Source organism: Polyodon spathula, chromosome 31, assembly GCF_017654505.1.
Source record: "Polyodon spathula isolate WHYD16114869_AA chromosome 31, ASM1765450v1, whole genome shotgun sequence".
Lineage (NCBI taxonomy): Eukaryota > Metazoa > Chordata > Actinopteri > Acipenseriformes > Polyodontidae > Polyodon > Polyodon spathula.
The window spans coordinates 7,296,164-7,323,930 of NC_054564.1; the positions used below are offsets into that span (position 1 = coordinate 7,296,164).

Genomic DNA, 27,767 nt, shown 5'->3' on the forward strand with positions numbered 1-27,767 from the left:
ACATTGTAGGAAGTGAGTTAGCAGCCTGGTTGAGTTTCGTTTCTTCAGAGCCCGTGCCCCTGGATGAAAAGCAATGGCCTCGGCAGAGCTGGTTACAGAGGATCAGTTCACCTGCTCAGTGTGTCTGGAAATCCTCAAGAATCCAGTCACCGTGCCATGTGGGCACAACTTCTGCATGGGCCGCATTGGGAGCTGCTGGGATCGGGAGGATCAGAGCTGCTCCTACACCTGCCCCCAGTGCAGAGCAGCCTTCGCCCCCAGGCCTGTTTAGTGTGCCTGGCCTCGTACTGCGAACCGCACCTCGCCCCTCACCATGAAGCTGCAGCATTAAAAAGACACAAGCTGGCTCACCCAATGGCAAACCTTCAAGACCGACTCTGCAAAGAGCATGGCAATCTTCTGGAGCTATTTTGTCAGACTGACCAGGCGTGTATTTGCTTGTCGTGTACTTATGCAGAAACACCGCAATCACACGACTGTCTTGGCAGCACGGGAGAGAGTCGACAAACAGGTGAGGCTTTTACATCTTATGACGAAACACAAGAAAACATTAGCATTGTACTGGATATAGTTTCTTCTCTCTTTTCCTGCAACCTACAGCACTGTAGCCAACAGGAGTTACAGGTTTCATTTACATTCTATTCTCTTTATAAGGTGGTGTGTTTGTGTCTATGGCAACAGACTCTGATCTCAGCAGTTCCTGTATTACCTGCACTGGCCACTGTATCAGATGCTATTATGAAATCAAGTCTGCACATTGTTAAGGCAAAATTATGCAAAGGGGCTGGAGAATGGGATGCCTAGAGCTACTTGCTGTACAATTCTTGCCTATAACAAGCAATAGAGATTAATATAATAACCTGTGACAGAGCAGTGATTCTGTGTGTGCTGTGTACAGGTGTGTTGCATCTAATTGCGCCACACTGTTTCTACACACAGAGCCAATTGGGGGAGCAGCAGAAGGAAATACTGAAGCAAATCTAAGAGAAAGAAAATAAACTGTGTGCTCTGAAAAAGGCTGTGGACACTCTGAAGGTGGGTACTGCCAACAGGATCCCTGATTATCATCTCAGATTGCACATTTCAAAGGGCGGTACTTTCACACAGGGTCTCACCTTTCCATGCACTATTTTTATCCCAACCAGAGATCTGCACTGAGCAGCAAGGAGAGGGTGGAGAAGGCCTGTGCCGAGCTGATTCGCTCCATTGAGCAAACCCCGGCTGAGATCCTTGAGCTGATTGACTCCAAAGAGAGCCACGGAGACAGAGACTGAAGCACAGTTACATTTAGTTTTTTCTTCGATGAATCTGTTTGATCTTGCCTCCCTTTCTAGAATTTCCAGGCTGTCTCGGCAGCTTCTGAAACCAAGGACGCCTCCATCATTACGATTCATGAGAATCTCAGTTTAGAGGCTCTTGGTGAAGCTGTATCTAAACTCAAAGAGCAAGTGGTGGCTATCTTTCGGGGGGAGCTCATGAAAATATCTGAATTCGGTAGGCAAACTGATTAAGGGAATTATTGATGAATGTATTTCTTATATTGAACAGTATAAACTTGCATGAGTCTTAAGTGTCTGTGCACTTTAAGGTCAGCTAATTGAAAAGGAGAGGAGAAAGTTTATTCACTTATAATGCCCCCAGATTGGCATGAAAGGCGATATATAAATAAAATCAATTTTAATTGAAATTGAGGTGCGATTGCCCAGATGATTCATTATACTGTGCAGAATCTTTGTGCCGATTCTTTTTATTAAAACATCCCTCCCATGCTAGATATCGTTAGAAACACATTCATGAGTTACAAAATCCCATTAAAATCAAACGTTGTGTTCCACTACAGTGGGGAGCACTATTACTTAGTCTATCATGAAATGCATGGGCAGTGTGATTTGTTATTTCGGTTGCTGCTTCTATCAGAATTGCAATTCTTAAAAACTTTTTTTTTTTTTTTTTTTAATTGTTTTATTTAGTGAACAAAGTCAGCGTTTACAGTATACATCCTCCAGAGCCAAGGAGCAGAGAGGACTTTTTGAAATGTAAGGCTGTTTTCCTTTTCCTTAAACCCTAAATCTTCACATCTTGTCTGTCTGGCCCTTCCATTCTCTATGCAAGTCTCGCGTGTAGCTTTTACAGAAAGGTGTATTATTACCTGACAAGTGTTTCAATGTTGCACACATTCTGTAAACTAACTGACATCTTCACATGACTGCAGTTAAAGTCTATCAGTCCTCATTCTTTGTCTCTTAAACCATCGAATTGGCCCGTCCTTATCTAATTGTACACCCCTTCCTCCCTCCTTGATTCAAACCATCTAGCCCACTGACCACCATCACCTGTGATTTTATATCGAAAAAAATATATACATATTACAAAAAAACATAACAAATGCTTTTTTTCACAAAACAGGTTAAAGTTAGGGACACTGCAAGATTTGTTTTATCTGAATAAAGATGTGCATGGCAATCCAGTGCTTGACTTGCTTTCTCAGAAGCTTGACGCTGTAGTTTATGATTGAAGTGTTTACTCTCGGAGTGCTGTAACTGTACCCTTCTCTTCAAACAGATTCCGTTCAGATCACTCTGGACTCCGTCACAGCACACAATATGCTTCTGCTGTCAGAGGAGGACAGAAAGGTGACATGCGGGGATGGACCTCAGTCTTATCCAGATCACCCTAAGAGATTTGATAAGTGGTGTCAAGTGCTCTGCAAAGAGGCTTTGTTTGGGACTCGCTGTTACTGGGAAATCGACTGGAGTGGGAAAAGGTTTTCTTTAGGATTTGGGTATAAAGGAATCGGCAGGAAAGGAAGTTTAAATTCCAGCTGTCTGGGAAAAAATGACAAGTCCTGGAGTTTGTACTGGGAGTCATCAAAATTCTCAGCCTGGCACAATAATGTAGAAACTGCATTAACTGCACCCCGCTCCAACAGGATAGGGGTGTACCTGGACTTTAATTCTGGAATTGTATCATTTTATGATGTTTCTGGCACTATGACTCTGATACACAGATTCGATACCAAATTCACTGAGCCTCTTCACCCTGCTTTTCGGCTACTAAACTACAAGGTACGAGTAACAATCTGTCAGCTGAAATAAGCAGTTTATAAAAATATTACATTCTGTCACAACTACAGCAGTAAAGGTTCTTGTCCTGAGTGCAGATTGAGAAGCACCAGCTCTTAGCCCATCCAGAATACCCTACAATGGTAGCCTGCATTGTTATAGCTAGAATGTAGGGCACCAGGCTGCAGTGAAATGAAAAATGAAAGTTTGACTCTAAACTATCCCTAGTTGTGCACGGGACACGGTATTCACTGCACTGAAAGAGACACTAATGTTTTGGGGGGGGGGGGGGGGGGGGGGGGGGGGGGAGGTTTTTGGTCCCGTCTCAAGCTTTTAGGTGGAGGTTGAATGGGATGGATAAAGTCAGGGGGCGTGGCGGTCCTAGTCAGGGGGCGTGGCTCGTGAAATCTCTTAGTACATAAGAACTCTTTTTATGCAATAAGGAATGTCTGTTTCTTTTTCTCATTGAAATATCACTGTGTCCACGCGTGAGTGATCCTTTTTTATTTTTCAAAACCGCAACACTTAATTAAATATAAATAAATTTCAGTGCAACTCTCCAGCGCCTCTACTTTCCGCCTCTTCCACAGATGTTTCACGCCTCTGAGGGCAGCCTTCAATGTGCTTGCAAGTGTATTCCGTGCAGTTGCGCGCTGCGGAATCTTTTCGGCCATCCTCCACAGTTACAATAAATTATGTTATACACGCTATGAAATATAGTTTTTGCTCCACTATATAAGGTTGCACACGACCGCTGGTCACGCTTGCCTTCCGCCGTTGATGGTGCTTTAGGGAAATTAGATTATCCATGTGAATTTGAGTTAAGAAAATGGGAAAATATTCTCATGCAATTCAGCCTTATTGTGCGTAAATACATTTCTGTACATCATTTTCATAAGTTAAAACAAATTAATAATGAAAAAAAACTATAATAAGATGTTATGTTTCTTTAAAAAAAATTGTAACGAAAAATAAGCATAAATCTCTCAAAATCAGAGTTTGGATTGATAGAAATAAGACTCCTGTTGCATAGCGGTTTGATCCATTCCCGGTTTTGTTTTAACAATACCAACTAAAATATAACATCATATACTCCTTAGTGTTGTTTTTCATCCTATCCCAGCTGTTGGGCGTAGAGACCCTCTTAAACAGCTTGCTTGTGCTGTTTGAACGAATCCTGCTGTGAAACATCGTGCCACTAGATGGCACTGCAGCACGGTATTTACACATTCTTTAAATCCAGGGACACTTAGATTTTATTAGATTAGGTCTTAAAAGAGAGCAAAAGTTTGGTTCGAGACTCGATGGCATAGCTCGCTCAGCCGCAGCCCAGCAAAGCAGAGCAAGTCTTGCTTGATGCAAAAAAACAAAAAAAAAAAAAAAAAAAAGTTTTTTTTGTGACATTTTATTTTTCTTGCACGCCCGAGTTTCCAGAAGAGCCTTTTTGAGTTTGTGCAGCGACAGAATAAAACGTGTCCCCATCTTCCTTGGGACCATTCCTGAATCTTGTGACCTAAAGGATATTTTAAAAATCCTTCCAATCATTTGATGGCTGCAGCAGAAAAGCTTCTGAACTTTTTGAAAACTTTCTGAAAACTTTCAAAAACTTTTAAGATTTTTTTTTTTAAAAAAAAAGGAGAAAAAAATAACTGTACCTTTATTTTTTTTTTTGTTTAAGTTTGAGGATTTTTTTTGTTTTTGTTTTTTTTTTTTTCTCATTGGAGTGATGGCTGACCCGGGGAGTTATGAGCTAAAGTCTGTGTTGAAATGTTGCTTGTTTTTTGTTTTTCTGCTCACCTGTGTTGGACAGAGCAAAGAAGGAGGAGGAGGAGGAGAAGGTTCTTCTTGTTATGGAGGGTTTGACCTGTACTTCATCCTCGACAAGTGAGTTCACTCTGCTTAACAGTAACGATAACCAGGTGAAGAGAAGTCAAGCGGACAAACGCGTCGGCTAGTGCCGCACGCTGATGGAAAACGCTCTCCGAAACGTTTGTCTGCTTCACTTACCAGCCAAGTTGCGAAATCGTTTTTGGGCTCGATTTTCCAAGCTTTAAAATGCTATTTAAAAAATGCATCGAGAATTTGGTAAGCGGTAACCAACTAGCGACTCATCTTCACTAGTTCTTATTTTGTCCCTTGTAGAAATAATGCTGTTATCTGTTGCCTTTTTTAGAGATTTGTAACATTTAAAATAACAAAGGTTAAAATAAATATGCTTTTTTTCTTTTTAAATTTCCTTTGTACTTTACATTACAAGTACACGAACTATGTATCGCAGTGCCAAAGAGCAGCGTGCAGTGATGCTTGTATCCCAGCATAATGTTATCTCATGAGATCTGTGTGTTTGTTAGCACAGAGTGTTAACTGTTAATATTAATTGTTAAATGAACAAATCTATCAGGTAAAAAAAAACAAAAAAAAAAAAAACGTTTTTTGTATGTGTGTTAGACGTTTTTTTTCTTAAATCCCAAAGCAACTATAAACTTGAAAAACCAATCTCTCTTTCTCTGTCTCTTTGTCTCTTCTGCGCTAAGCATTTCCCCATAAATCCAGATGTTTTTAAGATGCGGGAATTGGCTTTGGTTTTTCACCAGAGGGGGACATCCCATAATAACAATGGAGAATTTGGGAAAAAAAAAAGGAACTGGCCTTTTCACAACACAAGACGCAACGACTTCACCAGATTTGCTCCAGTTCGAAGCTGCGATGCTGCCATTGGCAACTCATTCTGGCAGCTTGATTCTCAATCTCTCCTAAATCACCTTTCAGTTCAGTTATAACTGACGCGCTGCGTTTCAACTGCATTGTCTTTGCACATGATAGTTTCAACGTGTCTGTGTTTATATAGTAATTGATCAGGATTGCTTTTAGTTTCGGGTCTGCTGGAGGGATTCCCAGACTCCCGATACCACGGATCCTGGACTTCCTTGCTAAAGTGGCTTTACATAGTTCACATGCTAATCGGGATGTGTGAAATTAGCCCCCAGTTATACAATGTAATGTATTGTAATATTTGTAAGCAATTATTTTATGACGCAATGACTACCTCTTTTCAGATGTCAAAACAAAGCCAAAAAAAAACCTGAAAAACAGCATATCTCTCTCTCTCTCTCTCTCTCTCTCTCTCTCTCTCTCTCTCTCTCTCTCTCTCTCTTTAAGCTCTCTTTCGCGAGGTATGTCGACTCCCAGCTATCTCCATCATATCTAAGGATTCTGCTCTCTCTCCTTTCGGGACGCATTCTCCAAGTCTCTCTCACGGGAGAGAGAGGAGGTCGCATACCCGACTTTCCTTGTCTCTCTCTCTCTCTCTCTCTCTCTCTCTCTCTCTCTCTCTCTCTCTCTCTCTCTCTCTCTCTCTCTCTCTCTCTCTCTCTCTGTGTCTCTCTCTCTCTCTCTGTCTCTCTCTCTCTCTCTCTCTCTCTCTCTCTCTCTCTCTCTCTCTCTCTCTCTCTCTCTCTCTCTCTCTCTCTCTCTCTCTCTGTCTCTCTCTCTCTCTCTCTCTCTCTCTCTCTCTCTCTCTCTCTCTCTCTCTCTCTCTCTCTCTCTCTCTCTCGATGCCCGCGGGGCTGCATCATTTTCTTTTCATTTCCAGTATAAACACACGCTCACGCTGGATCCGTCTCCTCTGTATAATCGCTGTGTTTACCTCCTGCTCGGATTCCTCTATTTTCCAAAATTTACTTTTTATTTTATTTATTTCTTGCTTGGCAGATCTTAGCTCAACGGTTCCAGCTCCCCGCCCCCCCCTCCCTCTGTTCCAGTCCAGGGCTTTCTTCCACCTCCAGTCCTAAATTAGTGTGAAGAGATATCTGGACTGTGATCCCGCTCTGGGAACCACTCCTGTAGGGCATCCTGTTCCAACCCATTTTTACAAGGGATGGTACAGTACAGCAGCCAGTCCAGTTTGTGTTTGGAGTCTGTGTTTACATTTACATTTATCAAGCTTCTTTAAAAAGTCCTGTACGAACCACAGCACTAAGAAATGTAGACTTTTACCCAGAGGGAGAATGTTTGAGGTCAGGTTTGAAAGGTGGATTATGAACACGGTGTTTTTTTTTTGTTTTTTTTTTTTGCTTTGTCTTGTTGCAGCATGTTTTTACAGTTTGTATTTTCAACTACTTGGGGGGAGTGGGGATATTATTTCCAGTGGTTCTTTGATGTACAGTGTTGTGAGCAGCTTGGAAAAATTATTTCATCCTCTAGGAATGAGGCCTAAGCTCAGGTCATTTCAGGCCATTGGTGTATTTACAATTGGATATATATATATAATATATATATATATATATATATATATATATATATATATATATATATATATATATACACACACACACACACACAAAGTTTAAATGATTGAAAAAAAACTTATTTCACATTTATTTATTATTGCACTGTGCATTACTGAATTCAGAATGATCATGATATATGCGCTCTCTCTAATGACAAGATACTCTAATGACATATATATATATATATATATATATATATATATATATATATATATATATATATATATATAATCTTCATTGAACTTGACAGTATACTTGTTAACTCCAGCATGTAGGATCACCTGTGTACAGTTTATCTGCCACTTTTGCCTTGTGAATGCTATCCTATAGTAAAGTTTACCACAGCATATTTTCTGGTACAATGCTGCTTTATCTTGGTTAACTATGGGAGGGTTACCATGTCTTACAGCTGCACCATGCAAGAGGCAAAACACAGTGTCAGCGCCCCCTGTGGGTGGTATAAGGGTATTGCAGACAGAGAGTTTGTAAGCAAACAAACAGCGTGATGGTGTGGGTCACCACTATAGTGCTGCAGCCCTGCAACATTGAAATATCTCCCCTCCCCTCCCCTCTCTCCCCCAGCTCTGCAAAGCTGACACGACTTTCTAAACTGTCTTTGCAGATCAGGAAGTGTTCTGGACCACTGGAACGAGATCTTTTTCTTTGTACAACATCTGGCTCACAAGTTCATAAGGTAAATTAAACGTGCTGTGGGTTTGAAATACCGAGACAAGCTGTCCTTCCCTCACCTTCACAATCGATCATTTGCCTCTCATCGGGGGCGCTGGAATTTTTACTGCCTTGCCGAGGCCCGTAAATGACAATTTTCATCCTCGAGTGAGACTGCCATTTGATTGGTGCTCGATTGTAAAGGTGAGGGAAGGACAGCTTGTCTCGTTTTGAAATCAGCACATTTAGAATGGATTTATGTAATACCTGTCGATAAATACTTATAAACAGCAATTCCGAGTGAGTATCAGCGCATGCTGTCTGGTATCACACTAGTTTAAAGAGATCTCTAGGTTTGCATTCAGTTACTTCACAGAGCCTGTTTGACTGTACCGATCCTTTCACCACGGATAACCTGACCAGCCTTGTTTTTTTGTCCTTGTGTCTGATTGTTCACGAGTTCTTCGTTCTGTGCGATGATTGTTTTCTGCCTGGTTTGCAGCCCCCAGCTCCGCATGTCCTTCATCGTGTTCTCCACAGAGGGTCGGATCCTCATGAAGCTCACGGAAGACAGGCGAGTCAGCGAGTGCTCACGGGTTGGTCCCGGGCTTCATCGCCTGACGCGCTGCTCCGGACTCTCTGAAGCGGATGAGCGAAACATTTTGGAGAAGGGGGTTAAATCTGACCTAAAATTGCATTTCGAATCAATAACAGAAAAATAAAGCATTGATTCATTTAAAAGGATCTCATTCGCAATTTGAATTGAGAAACCATCAGCGAAGGGAGCGTACATGCGATCAAACTTGTTGTTTTTTACATCATCCAAACACAGTGATCTTGCACAAGGTTTATTTTGCGGGTTGCACAGTGACTGTCGCGGGTCTCAGGGTTCTCATGCCAGCTTGCGATTAGCCCTGGTGGTCTGCTTGTGCACCCTTTACAAAAATGCACCGTGGGAAATGCGCGCACTGCCATTTCTCCAGCAGTTAGCCCCTGTGCCAGTGGCCTGTGTTGCAACACTGCTGTAAATTGGTTAATTGAACCAATTAAACCTCCACCCAGAACCTGGAGCCGTTTATTATCTCACCTGTTAATCCTGGAGCGGAATGGGGGAGTTGAATCGCTGAGGCATATTTCTGGGAGCTTTAATCTGACCCTAAGAAAGCTCTCGTGTTTAGTCTCCCATTCCCATCTATGATTAGACGACCAGAGACCATTTGTAATAAGACTCGTTGCATAGCGGTTTGAGCCATTCCTGGTTTTGCTATGAGTTTACCAATACACACCTGGGGTTGTTACCTGCACACTGTCGCTAAGCTCACAGTGAAGCCTGGAGTGGGCAATCTTAGCCTTGCTTCCATCCCCGAATGTATAGATCTAACCCCGCTGTCTGAGCGCAGTGACTGTGGCTCTGCTGTATAGATCTAACCCCGCTGTCTGAGCGCAGTGACCGTGGCTCTGCTGTATAGATCTAACCCCGCTGTCTGAGCGCAGTGACCGTGGCTCTGCTGTATAGATCTAACCCCGCTGTCTGAGCGCAGTGACCGTGGCTCTGCTGTATAGATCTAACCCCGCTGTCTGAGCGCAGTGACCGTGGCTCTGCTGTATAGATCTAACCCCGCTGTCTGAGCGCAGTGACCGTGGCTCTGCTGTATAGATCTAACCCCGCTGTCTGAGCGCAGTGACCGTGGCTCTGCTGTATAGATCTAACCCCGCTGTCTGAGCGCAGTGACCGTGGCTCTGCTGTATAGATCTAACCCCGCTGTCTGAGCGCAGTGACTGTGGCTCTGCTGTATAGATCTAACCCCGCTGTCTGAGCGCAGTGACTGTGGCTCTGCTGTATAGATCTAACCCCGCTGTCTGAGCGCAGTGACTGTGGCTCTGCTGTATAGATCTAACCCCGCTGTCTGAGCGCAGTGTGGCTGACTGTGGCTCCGCTGTCGTTGCTGTTTAGAGAGCAGATCAGACAAGGACTGGCGGAGCTTCAGAAAGTGATTCCCGGAGGAGACACCTACATGCACGAAGGAATCCAAAGGGTGAGAGCCGCCTCATTCTATATCGCACCGACCTGCTGTTTAACGCGCCGTGCGTTCTGCCCCATTCTCACGCATACAGTCTTTTTGTTCTGTTTCAGGCCAGTGAACAGATTTACTATGAGAACACGGAAGGTGAGCAGACAGACCCCTTTTCTTTCCCGGGGCTGGGCTGGGCTGGGCTGGGCTGGGCTGGGCTGGGCTGGGCTGGGCTGGGCTGGGCTGGGGGCTGGGGGGGGGGTCGAGATTGGTTTTGATTGCGATGTTCTGTTTTCGGAGCAGGTTACCGGACAGCCAGCGTCATCATTGCCCTGACGGACGGGGAGCTGCATGAGAATCTGTTCTACTACGCCGAGCGAGAGGTAAGCATCGCCCCCCTGACAGCCCCCCTGCTCCACCTTACCGGAACTAAGCATGGTTGGAAAAAAGGGAAAGGCTGCATTAGCGCGATACCGCCTGCTCCATGTCTTCCGACTGTGCTGAGGAGGAGAGACTGCTGTCCTTTCAACATCTGGAGAGACACATAGCAACGCACGACACAAATCCGCTGAGTGCAATCAAAAACAAATTTAAAACACGTTGCGCATGCCAGCACTCGTGTGTAATATTAGCTTGTGGTCAAATACTTTTCTCCTTCCGTCCCTCTGGTATGAAACAATAAAGCGTTTTAAGTGATTGAAGCCACATTTCTGCTATTTTTCAAAGCATGCAATGCATTACCTATAACTAGAGGTGATGGCGATTAGGAACTCCTGTTTTGAGAAAGTAGAAAATGTTGGTTCCTCTTTGACATGCAACTGAAATGCAAGGCATTGGCTTGCATTGCATTTAAAAGGACAGCTGTGCCGTTTAATAGTTGATACGCGTATAAATAAACCATCAAACCTATTTTGAATGGGCCAGCAAGCTACAGCTACAGTGAAACAGGAATTCCTGCGTGTGATAAACAGAAAAAAAAAAAAAAAAAAACTTATTTAACGAGAGCTCCAAAGTGCATGAACAGTTTGTTTATTTATTCATTGTTATTCATGTATTTATTTCCAGGCTAACAGATCCCGCAGTCTGGGGGCCACAGTGTACTGTGTAGGGGTGAAGGATTTTAATGAAACTCAGGTATGTGCGTTAGGAGCAACACTGTCTCTTTCAGACTATCCAGACTAGCTCACGTGTAAGCTTTATTATGAATGAAAGTAAACGCGGAATTAACTGCTTTGTTACGCTATAAAGATGAGATCAGACGATGTTGCAAATCTTTGCAGAAATCTTATTAGTTACATATAGCCACATTACATTCTACAGTGAACGGTATTGTTTAGCTATAATGCGTGCCGCTAGTATTACGAGACAAGGCGATTGGTCAGGTTACCTTCCCTGGTGATTCTATTAGAGACTCAGAACATATGTGATCACAGTTGGTTTTTGTTATCTTATTAATTATCAATAGAAATTAGTTATTCAGCTGTTGCTCCATTCAAGTGCAACCAACCCCTAACTACTCTCTTTTACAACGAGGTCAATTGTTTACCACGTGTTCCTTTCCCATACATTTCTGCACATGCTTCATCTCTCCAATCATTTTAACCCTCAGCAGCTCTACTTCTGCCAAAGTCAAATCCAGGAAACTGGTTTAACGTTGTCAAGTTCTAATGGACGAGCCAACAAAATCTAAACCCTCCATGGAAAGCACATGCTTGCCCTTTACTTTTCCATTTCAATTAGCACTATCAGCACAACAGCTTTTAAAAAGCACCAAACAAACAAACAGCTGTGATAGAATGAAATAGTGATGTGGATTTCATTCAGTGTTAAATATCTGAATCCTGCTAATCACTGCAATTTGATATTTGGTTATTTAAAAAAAAAAAAAAAAAGCCGATAGAAGGATGGTGTTGCCATAATTAGAAACAGATGCTAAATCTTTTTGATGTTCAAAAATGCATGCAAAGGGAAGCAAAATGTTTATATTACTGGACTTTGCATTAATGCTAAATTAAGCTGCTTTGAATCAAAACTAAATGCAAGCTTGATTACTGCACAGTAACTCCAGAATTGGTTCTAGAAAGAATTAAAACAAACGTGTTATGAATGCATAGATTCTTACAGTAAAGCAAAGGCATGCATGGTAAAGCTTATGTAACTGGACATATAGAAGCCCACAGCTGACTTGAATCTATTGCATCTCCCCAGCTGGCTAAGATTGCAGACAGTAAGGACCATGTGTTTCCGGTGAATGACGGCTTTGAAGCTCTGCAGGGAGTCATTGATTCGGTGAGTAAGCTCCCACTGATACCTGCCATGGATCAAAGTGCTCCATCCCTGTAAGGCAGATGGACCTAAACCATGACAAAAGTTTCCATGTTTTGCTCTCTGGTTTGGACAAAGTTATAGGTTTGTAACTTGGTGCTTGTGGAACAAAAAAACACCAAAAAAACACGCAGTGGTCAGCCAAATGAGCTCCATCGTTTGGAGTATGAAATTACATGAGTGTTTGGAGAGCGCTGACTGGCTACATCTTTGCTCCCAGTGCTTTGTGAACCCACCTGGGCTCGATTTAAGAGCCCCCACCTCCCCCAAACATCTTCCTGAGCTCCCAAGCATCCCTCTGACCTAGCAACACGTGCCATGGCTTAGTGGACAGACGTTCAAGTTACACTGACGGGAGATTGATAGCCATTGAGTCCGGCCTGGGTCACCCACGGATGGGGTCTGTTTCTGCCGTGGAGAGAGCGTGGTTTAATCACCTTGACCGTTGCTGTGAAGTGTGTTTTATTGGATTGAGTGTGAGTTTGGTGATCGTTTGTTTATTTGGTTTTCTATGTTGCTTTCGTAACGCGCTACCAGGGCTGTGTAACACATCAGAAACACGTGGAGAATCTTGCAGGAGCATTTAGGAAATTAACATAATGTGCAAATAGCTACGTTTTGTTACTGTAATGCTGCAAAAATAATTTCTTTAGATCTCAAGAATTACACAAAAAGGCACAGAAATCAGCTTTTTCAATCCTAGTATTTGTTTTTGTAACAAATGGTATGACAACAATATTATGACTACTCTCTCTCTCTCTCTCTCAGATCCTGAAGAAGTCGTGTATTGAGATCCTGGCTGTAGAACCCTCCAGCATCTGTGCAGGAGGTGAGTTTTGTCAAATTGACAGGGCATCACAAAAAAACAGTAAATGCTTTAGAAATATGACCCTTTTAACTGTGCTAATGTTTAGCAGATCAAGACGTACTTTACTATACCCTTTGTATTAGTGTATAAATAGGGTTATATATAGAGTGATTGAAACAGGGTGTTACAGATTCAACCAAAAATATACAGCGTCTAGTTCGACTCTACTCTAACCCAGCTCCCCATCCCCATTCGTTTCCAGGCTTTGCACACTTTCAAGCACTTTGTGATCTCAGCATCTTCCCCACTTTCTAACCTAAATGCTTACTTTCAGTGCCTGGTTTGGCTCCCGCCTGCAATGCAAATTAGAGAAAGTGGAAAAGCAATTGCATTTATTTATCTCTCTTTTTATTATTTTTTGCCACAACTGCAGTAAAATAAAACAGAGAGCACTTAAATCAAGATGTTTTCTATCAGGAACTGGGCAGGAAGGTTGCAGATTGCTTCAGTAAATGTGATGCCAGTCTTGGCAAAGGGCAGTTTTGGTGCTGATGTGTGGTATGGAACTTGGCTGTTCTGGGATGTAGGAGTATTTCAGGGCTATTAAGTGCGTTGTTTGGGAGATGAAAAAAGAAGCCAATCTCTTTTTTTAAATTTCTTACTGAAGTTGTGAGTGTCAGGCAAAAGCGATCATGCAAAAAGCATAAGCCTATGCAACACTGAACTTAAAGCCTGTTTGCCATCTGTTATACACACCTGCCTCATTTCAGCTACATTGAATGGTTAATTAAGCTAATTGGACGGCCAATCAAGGCCCAGTTTTCTGCATTCCATCCACATTCTCACATGGAAATGGTATTTCAATCAAGGCTCAATCTTAACCCTTTCCTGGCCTCAGTTAAAACACATTCAACAGCAAAAAAACTAACACTATAAAAAAATGCAGAATACGCTGGTGGAATAATGATGTGCTGTGTACATGAGCCAAGTACTGTACAGTAGGGCTCCAGACCCTGAGGTAAAGGAAGCCAGGTCAACGTGTGCAGTTTTCAGGGATTTCTGTAGCGTGTTTGAACCCTGGAACCCCCATGCTGTGGAGTAAGCTGGTTCTAACCCCTCCTCCCCCTCTCTGCTCAGAATCCTTTCAGGTGGTGGTACATGGGAACGGTTTCCTCCACACGCGCAACGTCGACAAGGTCCTGTGCAGCTTCCGAATCAACGACAGCATCACACTCAGTGAGTTGCTTGAGAGTGTATTTTTTTTTTCCCCCTCCTCACTGCACCAGGGGGGGGGTGCTTAGGTCAGCCAGGGTGTCCTCGGCTCACTGCGCACCAGCGCCCCCTGTGGTCTGGCCATGCGCCTGTAAGCTGCCCAGGGCTGCGTTGTCCTCCGACGCTGTAGCTCTGAGGTGGCTGCACGGTGAGTCTGCAGGGTGTAAAGAAGCGGTCGGCTGACGGCACGCACTTCGGAGGACAGCGTGCGTTTGTCTTCGCCGCTCCCGAGTCAGCGCAGGGGTGGTGGCAGTGAGCTGAGCCTAAATACAATTGGATATTTCAAATTGGGAGAAAAATGGGGTAAAATCAATTAGCAACTATTAAAGAAATAAAGAAGTACCACTTATATGGTACAAATAAATACAGACAGTGTTTTGCAGGGGGGGCAAGATAATAGTTACACCATGGTGTACCGGAAGTACTTGGAGAGAGGATATGTTCTTTCTTTCTAACCATTTCAGAGCAATTCAGAGAAGACTGGCACTGTTGATGCAGAATCAGGATTCACACTTGGGTCACAGCGATAGCTCTGTTATATATAACACTATGAGAAACTGCCCCTTCTGCTGGTTCTTGCCAGGACTGCGTGTTTTAAGCGCTGCAGTCAGGAAATGAATGGGATCTGTGTTCACATGGACCAGGCTGCTGTTCTGAGGTATTTGCCTGGCTGTGCCAAAAACCGCTCGAGCAATCTACACTACATCTCTCCTAATAATACGTTGGGCAGCAGACCACTGCTGTTGGATGCTGATGGGAAGATTCAATCAAGTATATTGAATGCTGTTTTTAGACCTCTGTGTGCTCGTTCAATGCTTGTCTGCAGTCCCTTCCTGCACAGTTTTGTACATGTATGTTTCTAAGGGTTTGGTGGCTGTGTCTGATCAAGCTGAGAGTGTGACTCATTCTCACTCTTTGCTGTGCCAGGAGGGGTCTGTCATACGAAGAGTGCAAGAGAAAGCACAGACAAGCCGTCAAATGATGATTTTCTAAGACGTGTGCACTGACTCATCAAGCCAGCCGTGCCAGGGCTATGAGAGAGACTTTATTGACTCCCAACACTTATCCTCCTTCACTCTACGCTGTAGGCTTTTCATTTTAGTGGCATTTCTGCCTGCCCAGGGGGTGTGTTGCACCCCCTGCTGCGTTCCATGTGATCTATGAAATACGACATCAAACAGGTAGTATTTTTTACATCCACTAGGGGCAGCGTGGTGCAGGGGGCAGGTTACTGGTTACTCCTCTATCTTCATGCCTCTCTCTCTCTTTCCAGTGGAGAAGCCCCTGGTTGTGGAGAACACCTACCTGCTCTGCCCCGCCCCCATCCTGGAAGAAGTGGGAACGTAAGTAACTCAAACCCCGCCCCCCCCTCAAAAGTTAGAAATGCCTTTTTAACCCTTTAAAGGTACAAGGGGGGATGTGCATCCCACAAATAATAAAAATAAATAAATAATTATGCTAACTTTCTTTCTTAACGTTGCAATGAGGTGCACGAAAAAATAATAGGGCACGCTAAATAAAATAACTAAATAAATGCATTTTTGAAAAGAACACTGCACTGAGAACAGTGAGAGAACTGTACCCGAGTGGATGAGCTGTCTGAATATCTCCCTCTCTGTCCCCAGGGAGGCTTCGCTGCAGGTCAGCATGAACGATGGCTTGAGCTTCATCTCCAGCTCCGTGACCATCACCACTGTGCGTTGCGTAAGTACTCAAGCAGCCAGGCTTTCCCTCTCCCTCTCTCTGGGAGGCAACAAGCTGCATTGCTGCATTGCTTTCACATCAAGTCTCGGCTGCTTCGTTATATAAGAGTTGATCTGAGCCAGGATAGCTGCAGCTTGTGTTTTTCCAATGCTTTTCCACTGCATTGTTCTCATGGTTTCACCCGGATATACTGTGTGCTGTGCAAGTACTGAGGTGCTGGACTCTCTCATTCTCTCTCAGTGGGGGACAGCAAGGTCCCATTATTTGTATACAGTTTTAAACAAGCTAACTGCTGGCAAAGCAGCATGACGATGACCACCCCCCTATTGGAGCTGCTTGGGAGCAACAAGCTGTCTTTCCCAATTATGAAGCAGAGGGGAAATAAAAAGTGGTAGACATTGGAGCTGCCCTGTTATTGTGCTGACTCCTGGCATGTGGAACCCGGGACACATGGCTTCAGAAATACGTCACGCTTTGTGGAAATCGCTCTTGAAATGAGGGAACTGTGGCCACAAGGATTCCACAAACAATCGTCCAAACAGAACGAGAGAGCGCAGTGCACTTCGTTTTGTAGGAGTTTACCCGGGTCAAGTTTCCCAGGTCATATCAGCTGCTCACCCAGCTTCTCCCATGCTTGTGGACAATGCCATCTGTGGTACATCATCTTCCTTAAATGTATTTATTGCAGTGATTGGACCAGGATTCACTTGAGATTAAACCATGCTGTTTGCATTGGCTTTTCTATGCTTACTTAGTACAATGCACACAGCTGCTTGACCCAGTTTTCCTTTTAATGGCATAGCCCCCCTCTTCGTGCTCTGGATTCTGAATTGCACACTTGCTTCCAAGGAATGCAGCTCTAGCTTCACTAGGCAGAGGCAGCTCTTCCATAAAACTGTGATTAAGTAGACGGCTGTCTTGCTCCATTTCCTTTCCTCAGCAAGCATTTTTTTGTGGGTGCTGCGGTTTTTAACCTACTGGTACTAACTAACTATACTGCTGGAACTGAGATTCCCAGAGCTTCTTACTTCTCTCTACTGAATGTTAGGGCTCAGATTCCCAGTGCAGCACTGCGTTCTCACTACTAGACTGTATTGAATTAGCTGGCTCTCAGATCCCCAGTACAGCACTGAGTTCTCTATACTAGACTGTATTGAATTAGCTGGCTCTCAGATCCCCAGTACAGCACTGAGTTCTCTATACTAGACTGTATTAAATTAGCTGGCTCTCAGATCCCCAGTACAGCACGGAGTTCTCTACACTAGACTGTATTGAATTAGCTGGCTCTCAGATCCCCAGTACAGCACTGAGTTCTCTATACTAGACTCTATTGAATTAGCTGCTCTCAGATCCCCAGTACAGCACTGAGTTCTCTACACTAGACTGTATTGAATTAGCTGGCTCTCAGATCCCCAGTACAGCACTGAATTCTCTATACTAGACTGTACTGAATCATTAAACCCAGTGCAGTGCAGTGGATCTCTTCCAAGCAGCTGATGAGTTAATAACACTGACAGCAGCGTAAGACCTGTATTTACCTCTCTACTACAGAGCTTGAACAGCAAGACGTTTGTTTGCGGTTCGCGTCCATCCCTTGCCTTTCCATTCAGTAGCATTGGCAATTTTTTCCTGCAGTCTAACCTTCCCTCCCTGCCTCTCTGTCTGTCTCCCCCAGTCTGATGGGACGATCCTGGCCATCGCCCTGCTCATTCTGCTCCTCCTGCTGGCCCTGGCTCTGCTCTGGTGGTTCTGGCCTCTCTGCTGCACTGTGGTAAGTAATCAATTCCTTGAGAATTTTATAATTTTCGAGTCGAGGGAAAAAGACTCCAAGCTTGACGGATGTTGGCCGTTCTTTCCCAGCAACCTTTGCAGCTAAGACAGGAGAATATTCAAGCACAGAGAAACCTGCTCACCCCGGGATTGGATTCCGTGTTTCCCAACATGGAACCGCAGTATCAGGGGCAGCAGGGGTTCAGCTCGGGTTGAGGGGAGCATGGAAATGAGGTATAAGTGTTTCAGAACTGTAGCACCCCGACTGGGTCACTAAGACCATCTCAGTCCAACCCGGCCAGCACAGCTTTGCCAGTCCAATCGGGTCGAGGTGAAACCTTTCAAACCTTAAAATTCCTTGTTTCATCCATGCTTACCTTGCCTCATTCAAGCAGAACCCTGGCATTTCCGTTTAGCTTTGCATCCTTGTCAAGCATACGATTCTTATTTGAAGCTTGTATTTAACAAGGGGAAAAATAGAACCTGAATTCACCCGTTTTCTCCCAGTTCTCATTGTGAAAGAAAAAGGATAATAAAATCAGAGCCCCTGATTGCACTGGTGTTCTGAAATCCCATCTACAACGATGCAACAAGTTATGCACTACACCCAGCCCACTTACTGACACCATATTCTGCACAGTGTAGATTCTCTGCACAATCTTCCCGTGCTGGAGCTCTGGAGCACAGCCAGAGCTGGATTACTGCCTCCCCAGCATCAACCCCTCCAAAGCCAGGGGAGCTGCAGGGGGGAGGTGGTGGGGGGGTTAGTAAAATAACAATGTCATCATCATCATCAGCATGCATGAGATAACTGTGACCAGAGCTGGACTGCAGTCAGACACGCACACACACACACACATTGATTAAACTAAAGCTCGACACTTAGAGATTGAGAAAGACATCTGGTTGAAAAAAAAATAAAATATTCCAGGGATGGATCATTTTCTGTCTTCCCAACTCACAAACAGCCCTGCTGGAAAAATTGGAATCCGAGCTGCAAAAAGCTCTCCGGTCCAAAAATGGGAGGAAAGAAAAAGGAGGGATATTCTGAAGCCCCCACAGGGCCCATGTTACACAACAGTACGTGACACATCATTCCTGCATGTGAGGGCAGGGAGAGAGCCAGGCAGACGAGCAGGGAGACAGGCAGACGAGCAGGGAGACAGGCAGGCGAGCAGGGAGACAGGCAGGCGTTTTCCTTCTACTTTCCTAGAAGGAAAACAATGATGTCAGCCTCAGCAGAGGGAGGGGGTGAAGTTCTCAGAGCGGCAGTTCAGCACGAAGGCTACCCGCTGCCTCACTTGGCTCTAAGTTGAAGATGGAATGCTGAAAAACAATAAAAAATGAGACGCAAGAAAAAAATAAGTCAAGAGAAAGCGCACCATCAAAATGAGAAATATCCATGTTGTTTGGGACAAGCAGCAAAGCTCCTGTAGACTTAGTTTCCCAATCTGGCCAGCAGGGGTTGGGTTCATTTCAAGTGGAGGTCGGTGTAATCGATCCACAAAACAACACAGTCAAGTAAGACTGAACTGCTCCCTCCCTCACCCCCTAAGAGAAAGGGTGCTCCCTCCAGTCCAGGGCAGGCTTGAGGCACGGAGACTTAACTGCTCCCTCCCTCACCCCCTAAGAGAAAGAGTGCTCCCTCCAGTCCAAGGCAGGCTTGAGGCATGGAGAGACATGGGATGCATATTTCCGGCAAGGTGTTGCAATCTCCTTCAATATTATGGATCCAAAACATTAATTGGGTTGTATGTTTTCCTTCAGTTCAGAGCAAGTTTATGGGAGTCATATTAAATGAATTATTGGGGTTACAAGTTCTAAGTTAATCAAAACCATGTGGGTTACATTCCTGAGCTGATCAGACCATGTGCTTTTGGTTTTCCGCAGGTTATAAAGGAGCCGCCACCCCCTCCTTCAGACGACAGTGAGGTAAGCCAGGTGGGAGCCACTGTGCGTATGAGTGGAAGTTTGAAGAATACCAGTGGGTTTAAATATATTTCCTGCAGGATAATCTCTTGTGGATCCACTGCAATCCAGGAGCTTGTTTCAATCTTGTGCCGAACGCCTCTATAGAACACTCAATCAATCAATCAATCTTTATTTTATATAGCGCCTTTCATAGCGGACCACCATCACAAAGCGCTTTACAAGAGAGTGAGGAACAATGCATAATAACATAAGCTCGCTCTTAGAGAAAGGAGGCAGAGATGCAACATGAGGGATGAAATACAAGGTGTCACTATTTCACTTTTATTCCCCCCCCCCCCCCCCCCCCCCCCCTCCTCCTCATGGTCTCCCTTCACATTTAGTTTTGACTCCCTCCTTTGGCCCCCCTCTGTCTCCATCTTTCTCACCCTCAACCTCTCTACCTCCACCGCCTTCTTTCTCTCCCCCTATCTCTCTTCTCTCTTTCGCTGTCATTCTCTTCAAGTCTGATCCTGAAAACAGGAAATGCCACAGCATTATTTTCCACCAGAGACCAAAACTCTTGAAAGTCAGCGACTCTGCTCAGAGAGACCGGCCAGATATCCAGACAGCAAAGAGCCCAGGTCAAGTGACGCTACACAACCCCTCCCCTCCCCATTTCAGCTGGCTCTCTTCAGCAAGCCATTAGAAGGGATGACGGACTCCAGCAATCTCTACACTTGGCAAAAATAAACAGCGATTGCGTAATCACGTCATCGCTGGTGGCTTGTTTTTTTTTTTTGAGAGAAATTGTTAAACGCTGAGCAGAAAAACAAAGACCTCCTGTTTTTGTTTTTTTTTCCCCAATCATTCTGTGACTTCCTCTCTGGTATTTCTGTTCATTTGAACTTGTATTTTTTATTTTCTATTTGTAAAATAAAGTAATGAGAGATAAATTACTGGCCATCGTTAACAGAACAGTAATGAATCTAGCCAACTGTATATAATCCAGTAATACAACCGCAGTCTTTACATTTATTAGAAAAGTTTTGTTTCCCGAATTCAATGTTTGCTTTAAAGGCAGCATCAAGAGATCATCTGTAATAATAGCTGAGCTATGGTTAGAATTGAGGCTTGGGTTCGGATAATGCAAAAATAAGACAGGGTTATCATCTTTTTAAGCGGCAAAGTAAAGTAAAACTGTACAGGGTGGTTCGGCCAGCTCATTTAAAGCTCTGGAGAATGTAGTAATTGCAGTTTTGAAACTGGATGAGGAGCTGGGCTATTGGGTTCACTCATTTCCTCTGGCCAACACAAACAGCAGCGCTTTGGGGCTTTTGCAGTGGAATGGAAAAATGAAGTAACCCAGTATCCAGCCTCCTCACGAAACAACTGGAGAACGGCATGCTTCACTCCAGCGCCGTGCTCTGTAAAAAAAAAATTAAAAAAATAAAACAATGCACGATTAGATTTCTTTTCCTCAGTCCAAAATCTGTGAGTAATTCGTTTCTGGTCTCAGTGCTGGTGTCTCTTGACTGATCTCTTTACATTTTGTTGCTGCCAAAGACACCCGTGTCAATCAAAGCGAGTGGGTGGTAAGAATTGTGTTTGTATTTCCATCAAGGCAGATGTTTTTTTAAGACCGGTTTTAAGTCCAAATAACCATTTTTTAAAATTTTCTTTTCTTTTGTTTCTTCAGATTTTTTTTTAAAGTGCTTTTTAATCTCTTAAAAAAAAAAATAAAACGATCTTTTAAGTTTGGCGAGTCGGCCCTTCATTGACCTCTCTCTTCGCTGCAATCTTAAAGTTTGAAGCATGCCTGGAAAGCGGTGAACTGTAAACCACAGACAGGTCCTGGATTTGCGTGCCTCTCCATTGCAAAGCAACGACGAGGGAAACGTAGGGAACGGCACTATATGTACGGGATACGCGGCACACGTTTAAAACCATAGCCACAGCCCTGGTCCATTTCTTATTAGTAAAATCAATTCCCAATTCCTTTTAAATAACTGACACGTATATTTTAGAAACATTAATAATTGTTTAACTGCTTTTGAAAGCCAAATTGAACTGACTTGACAGTTGCCATCAATTGAAGTCACTCGTCGCCGCGGTGTGCGTGTGCGTGTGCGTGTGCGTGTGCGTGTAGCTTGCTGCGACAGAGTCACGGCCATTTGCAATGTTGACCAGTGCCGTGTTGCTCAAAGGGAATTGGAATTGAAAGGCTGACCCGATCCTGTCCACTGCCTGTCGGCCGGACCTCACCGGGGTGTCTCCTTGTTTCAGGATGAGGAGGAGGACGGGACTCCCAAGAAGAAGTGGCCAACGGTGGATGCTTCGTATTACGGGGGCCGTGGCGTGGGGGGCATCAAGAGAATGGAGGTGAGGGAGGCAGGAGCTTTATTGGTAGTTGTTGAAATTTTCTAGTCCTATTAGTGACGTTTCTAAAACAACATAAAGAAACTGGGGTGTCACGTGTTTTTTTAGTTTTTTTCATCTTATAACTACCTTTATAAATAATCTGCACGTACACATATACATATATATATGAATCTGGGGGAAAAAAAATACAAGATAAGTTACACCTGGCACCCCAAAAGAAACTACCTCAAGCTTCACAGCGTGAGCCTTGATACATTGCATTTGTAAAAATTCAACTAAACAATTTTAAAAAATTTATGCGGTAACTGGTTATTCCCCAGTTAGAAGCCCCGTGTGTCCGCTGTGTAACTGGGACGGCTTTGTTTCCAGGTGCGCTGGGGGGAGAGGGGCTCCACTGAGGAAGGAGCTAAGCTGGAGAAGGCCAAGAATGCGAGGGTGAAATTACCGGAACAGGAGTTCGACCTCTCGCCATCCCGCTCCCTCAACAACAGCATGTACAAACCGCCCGGGCCGCGCAAGTGGTACTCGCCAATCAAGGTAGACCCCAGCCAGGGAATTATCAACTCTGCATTATTAACACAGAAATGCACTTGCTCATACTTGTAGCTTTTGTTGCGGTTTGCATGGTAGACGCAGGATCCCAGCGGAACACCACAGTCTGGAGACACGGAGGAGCTCGAAGCTTGGGGTTCACAAGAGGTTCAGTAGGGCTGTAAGCAAATTGCAACCCGTCTAAAACCACTACCGACTTCTACTTGCGTTTTCCATGAAATGCTAAAAGAAACTAGAATAAATTCAATGGGTTTTGACTATTCTCTCAGTCAAAACCTCACCCCCACCACAAAAGTTTGACTTGTGCAACTTGGAATGCGTCCTACACTGTAAAAAATAAAGACATTGTTTAATTTATAATCTCCTACATAGTCATGTGTCGGAAGAAAACGAAAGACAGTCTGGGCTAACAGGGAGTTAAGCTATTGTGTCAGAAATAAAACAAAATACAATTAAAAAATCATCTGTGTGGGCAGTTAATAGAAACCAGTCCTGAATCGTCCTGACATCAAAAACTCAAAGCTGCAGAGTTAGCAGTTTTTAATAAGACTTTGATTTTTCTTCAAAAACACTCCCAGCGCATTCTTTTTTTTTTTTTTTTTGGAATAATACTGGTGCTCATCTGCTCACATGCTTTGGAAATATCCAGTAGGTTAACCTCAGAAATGCAGGGGGTCATGTGACCATGGTGCTTTGTTGGAGACGTGTGTGGAGGGTTTGACAGATGAAGGGAAACATAGATTATACTCACTTTGTTGTGCTACAAGGATGAGACCAGACTGTGTATCAAATCTTTACTTATTAGTGCCCATAACCCACGTTGCATTCTGAGATGGAACGATATTGTTTAGATACAATACGTGGCACTAGTGTAATAGAGATTGTATAATCAGATTGTGTAATCAGATTATCTCTACCCTGGAGAGATCCCTCAGACTCAGTGATCTGGAGGTCTGTGTTTTCCTCCGGACCCGGTATGTACTCACTAAGCTGTACACTACAGTTTGTTTCTGTTATCTTACTAATTATAATATTCAGATAAATAAATTCAGATGTTCCTCTGTTCAGTGCAACCAACCACTAACTACTCTCTTTGACATGGTTACAGTGGTTAATTAATTGTTTACCTCATGACTGCTCCTTTCCCGTACTTTTCAAGCCCACGCCTCCTCATTCAGTGTTATCGGTTTTCGCTGTGTGAGCGTAAGCTGGCGGGTGTTTCAGTGAGCGCCCCCCTATGGTCCGGAGGCTGAAGTGCTTTTCCGTTTGTTTCAGGGGAAGCTGGATGCGCTGTGGTTGCTGCTGCAGAAAGGATATGACCGGGTGTCAGTGATGAGGCCGTTGCCGGGAGACAAGGTAAAAGCAGCTGTGATTTATTAGATTGAAAAACGAGGGACCCGGACAACAACGATTCAGTAGCCTGGAGTCAGCAATCATTCGGTACAGGAGAGAGGGAAAGAGGGTGGGCATGTTTGGTATTCTGGGAAACTGGAAGAGGTTTGTGATCCTTAATCCTTGTAAAATTCCTTCCCGCCCTCCAGCCCTAGCTTTATTAACGCAGCCCGTTTCTGAATCAAAACACCGCCTAAGTGAAACGTACTGTAACTAATCTGGAGAAAATAAAAGGTTCACTTTTTAAAGAGATTCTACAGTATGCTTCTTCTGCCAGTTTGGCTTGAACCAAAAACAAAAAAAAAACAACAACTTCAAAGCGGAACCCTTGATTATTTAAATAACTTTTTCCCTTGGAGAAAAAATTCTCGTCTCCCAGGCAACTACAGAACAATGTTATCGTTAGCGCCACAGCAGCAGATATCTGGATAGGATTGTGCCTTGTCATCAGTTTGCCGATGCACACCCCCCCTTTTGAGGAAAATAGTACAGCCTTAACCCCTGCTCTCCTTACTCTTGACGGGAAACGACACTGTGAGCTGCGCGGGGGGGAGTTTTTTGCTCTGCAGCCCGCAGGCTTGCCCCAGCTCGCAGCTGGTTCTAATAAAGCAGGCTTCCTGAGGACCGGAGTGCTCTGCTTCCCTGCAAGCATTCACAGAGCCCTCCTCTGGGTACGGGAGTCTGCTCTAGCCATTAGAAATCTGTAATTAGGGAGCCAGCTGCCTTCCTCAAGTACAGTGCGGGACTTCTCTGGGGATTAATAAAGGAGGGGGCTTGGGGAGGGGGTCCGGTTGACAGCTGGGGGGGTTGGATGGCGGTTCCTTTTACCTACATTGCAAAACCAAAATGATTGATGCATTTTTTTGCAAACGGTTTCAATGCACGGTATACGTGAAGCAATTCACTGCCTTTTTTATGCTTCAAGGAGTTTGGATAATGGTTGACACCACAGAAAGAAGTATATGGGCAAGCCCACTAAAGCACAGTACGGGGGAAACAAACCGTGCACAGGCAACGCAGGGTAGGGCTGACTGTCACAGGATTGCACTTGTATTAAATGTTACATTTTTGAATGCCCACAGCTCTCTTTTTGGTAATGATTCACAGCCTGCACGAGATCATTGGAACACATGCTGTTCAGTGTACTGGTACCACCCCATTGTTGGAGTGACTTCATGCAGCAGTGTGCGGGTCATCACCCATCACTGCAGATATGCCGATGACTGTGAGTCATCACATTCGGGTTTTGTATTTATATTCGAGGAGGTTAAAAGTCGGTTATGTTCCCATTAAAAAAATAAACAAATAAAAATTGCAAGTGTATTTCTTATATATTGGATGAGAAAAATTAACTTTTCCAATGCGTTGCAATTGCTTTCCCCAGTATACAGGGATTTGTTTCTTTTAAGGAGGCAGTGCGGTCCAGTGGTTAAAGTCCAGGGCTTGTAAACAGAAGGTCCTCGGTTCAAATCCCACGTCTGCCACTGACTGACTCACTGTGTGCAAACCTGAGCGAGTCGCTTCACCTCCTTGTGCTCCGTCCTGTGGATGAGATGTTAAATCAGTGTCCTATTGGAAGTGACTCTGCATATAATGCACAGTTCACAGCCTGCCTCTGTAGAGAGCTTTCTGATGGTGATCCACTATGAAAGGCGCTATATAAAAATAGATATTATTATTACATACATCTTTGTTGTCTTGCTTGATTATTGATTATTGAAATTCAAGGCAGGTATAGTGCTCATCAGGTTGAGTGACAGATAGGCAGGCAGGAAGACTGACAGATTGGCAGATGGGCACAGAGAGAGGCAGGCAGGCAGTGAATAAGAGTCTGTATTTTGACCTCTAAACATTGTGTCTTTCAAGGGTTTAAAAGCGCAGCAGTAATGGTTACCAGCCCCACTGGTTATTCTTTGATTCTGCCCGTGCTGAGCAGCTGTGACTAGTTTCAGGGAAGCAGGTAATTAGACGCTGCCCACATGAAGAGGTCCCTGCGCTGGATTCCTGTATCTGTTCAAGTTTAACAAGCTTGTGTACAGTAAGGGCTTAGGGGCAGAGTTCCTGGAACGCTTTTCATGTGGGACGAATGCCGGCGAAACATTAAAGCCGCACACAACGCTGCTTTCTATCGCGATGCATTGGCCTGTACGTTTTCAAAAATATGTATTTGTTTAAAAAAAATTGGATCATTGGAAGAATACAGTTGCCAAAACTAAAAGAAACATCATGGCCCAGACTTTGAGAAAGACTTTTAGACAAAACTTTTCTCAAATAATTTTTTCCTTTCCTTCATGCGTATGATCCCTCCAGGGAAGGCTTGCAAGGACTGAAGTTTAAACACACAAGTCTTAGCCCCCTGCTGGACATCAAATACATTGCAGTTGCATTTCAAATTGTATTGCCCCTGGTGATATCACAATGGGCCTCTTAAAACGATTCTGTAGCGTATCCCTCTTTTGAAAAGAAACAGACTTCTTGATAAGAATTGTTCCCCCCACCCCCCCCAGTGTCTGACTACAAAGGCCTCCTTAATACTGCCTCTTAACTCTCCTGTAAAACAGGCATTTCCTGGGTAAGACAGCTCATTAAAAGGCAGAGAGATGCGCTCCTGTGTAACTCAGTTTATGTGTACAAATCCCAGGCTTGTGTCTGACTCAGGGGGACGGAGAAAGAGCCCTTTGATCAGACAGAGGCTTTTGATGTGTTACTCTCACGTCTCCACCACACACACTGACACCCCATCTACAAAAACAGAGCGCGCACATACAGAGGGTTATCCCCACTGGGGAATAAGCACACAGTAAGAGCAAAGACTGGAGGTACTATTGGATTATAGAGCAAACGCAATCTGCGAAGTCTATAGGAGGCCAGGAGGGTCCGGTAAAAGTCTGAAGCAAAATAATAGAGTGGTATAGTTCATTTTTGATGAATGTGGTATTTCTTGCTGATCCATTCACTCGGGGCAGAGCGTTGCAGGGTGGGCAGTTTTCTGGTTGCACCCTGCTGCACCAGATGGAGGCTGGCAAAGGTGGAATTCTGCAGGAACCAAACCAAGCCGGTGCTGAATTTGGCGGAATGCGTCTGTCCTGGTTCTGTGGTCACTCCTCGGGGTCTGTTTCTGTTGGCAGAGCCAGCGTTTCAGTAAACTCCCTTGTGATCGGAGAACACTCTGAAATGATCACAGCAGCTTCCTTTTAAAAAAACAAACAAAAAACAAATATGATATATGGTTATATGGGGGGGGGGTCTTCCACAAACATTGACGGATTATGGTGATGACAGAAAATAAAATAAAAACAGGCTGTTCTTGAAAGGTTTGAGTACCAAGTAGGGGAAGAAGTGAATTTTCTTTGAGAAGCTAACAGCCCAGTTGCTCCTCTCACTGCTGACTCTGCCAGCTTACCTGGCTGTTTATATTGTAATAGAAATCGCTGACGGGGTGAGTTTGGGTGTGCACAGCCAGAGGCTCAGCAGCCAGGGCTGTGTCCTTGATTTACCCCAGAGCAGAGAATCCCAACAGGGGCTTCATCATACGTAAACACTGCTGCCTGGGCTTCACTGACTGGCTGGCACTGTGCGGTAGACGGTTCAGTCTGTAGTTCAGGGATTGATTCGGATTGAC

General features: G+C 44.2%; 1 protein-coding gene across 2 annotated transcripts; it reads left to right on the top strand.

Annotated features, from left to right (window-relative positions):
• Window positions 1-1,272: 1,272 nt before the first annotated feature.
• Window positions 1,273-22,390, top strand: LOC121303122 (anthrax toxin receptor 1-like). Of its 2 annotated transcripts, XM_041233589.1 has the most exons (18): window positions 1,273-1,494; window positions 1,971-2,036; window positions 2,563-3,065; window positions 4,873-4,946; window positions 7,974-8,045; window positions 8,523-8,594; window positions 9,975-10,056; window positions 10,155-10,188; window positions 10,336-10,415; window positions 11,098-11,166; window positions 12,241-12,321; window positions 13,126-13,186; window positions 14,303-14,401; window positions 15,711-15,780; window positions 16,063-16,141; window positions 17,817-17,912; window positions 19,802-19,843; window positions 22,106-22,390. In XM_041233589.1, exons 1-18 carry the CDS (start codon window positions 1,476-1,478, stop codon window positions 22,244-22,246), a joined length of 1,740 nt encoding a protein of 579 aa, XP_041089523.1. In that variant the 5' UTR covers window positions 1,273-1,475; the 3' UTR covers window positions 22,247-22,390. The 2 variants fall into 2 exon arrangements, with proteins under 2 accessions (XP_041089523.1, XP_041089522.1); XM_041233588.1 differs by lacking the exon at window positions 22,106-22,390 and having other exon boundaries at window positions 19,802-20,047.
• The last annotated feature ends 5,377 nt before the right edge of the window (window positions 22,391-27,767 follow it).

Coding starts and splice junctions, on each gene's coding strand:
- LOC121303122 (XM_041233588.1), top strand. Junction 10,189..10,335: donor TTACTATGAGAACACGGAAG/GTGAGCAGACAG, acceptor TTTTCGGAGCAG/GTTACCGGACAGCCAGCGTC. Junction 12,322..13,125: donor TGCAGGGAGTCATTGATTCG/GTGAGTAAGCTC, acceptor TCTCTCTCTCAG/ATCCTGAAGAAGTCGTGTAT.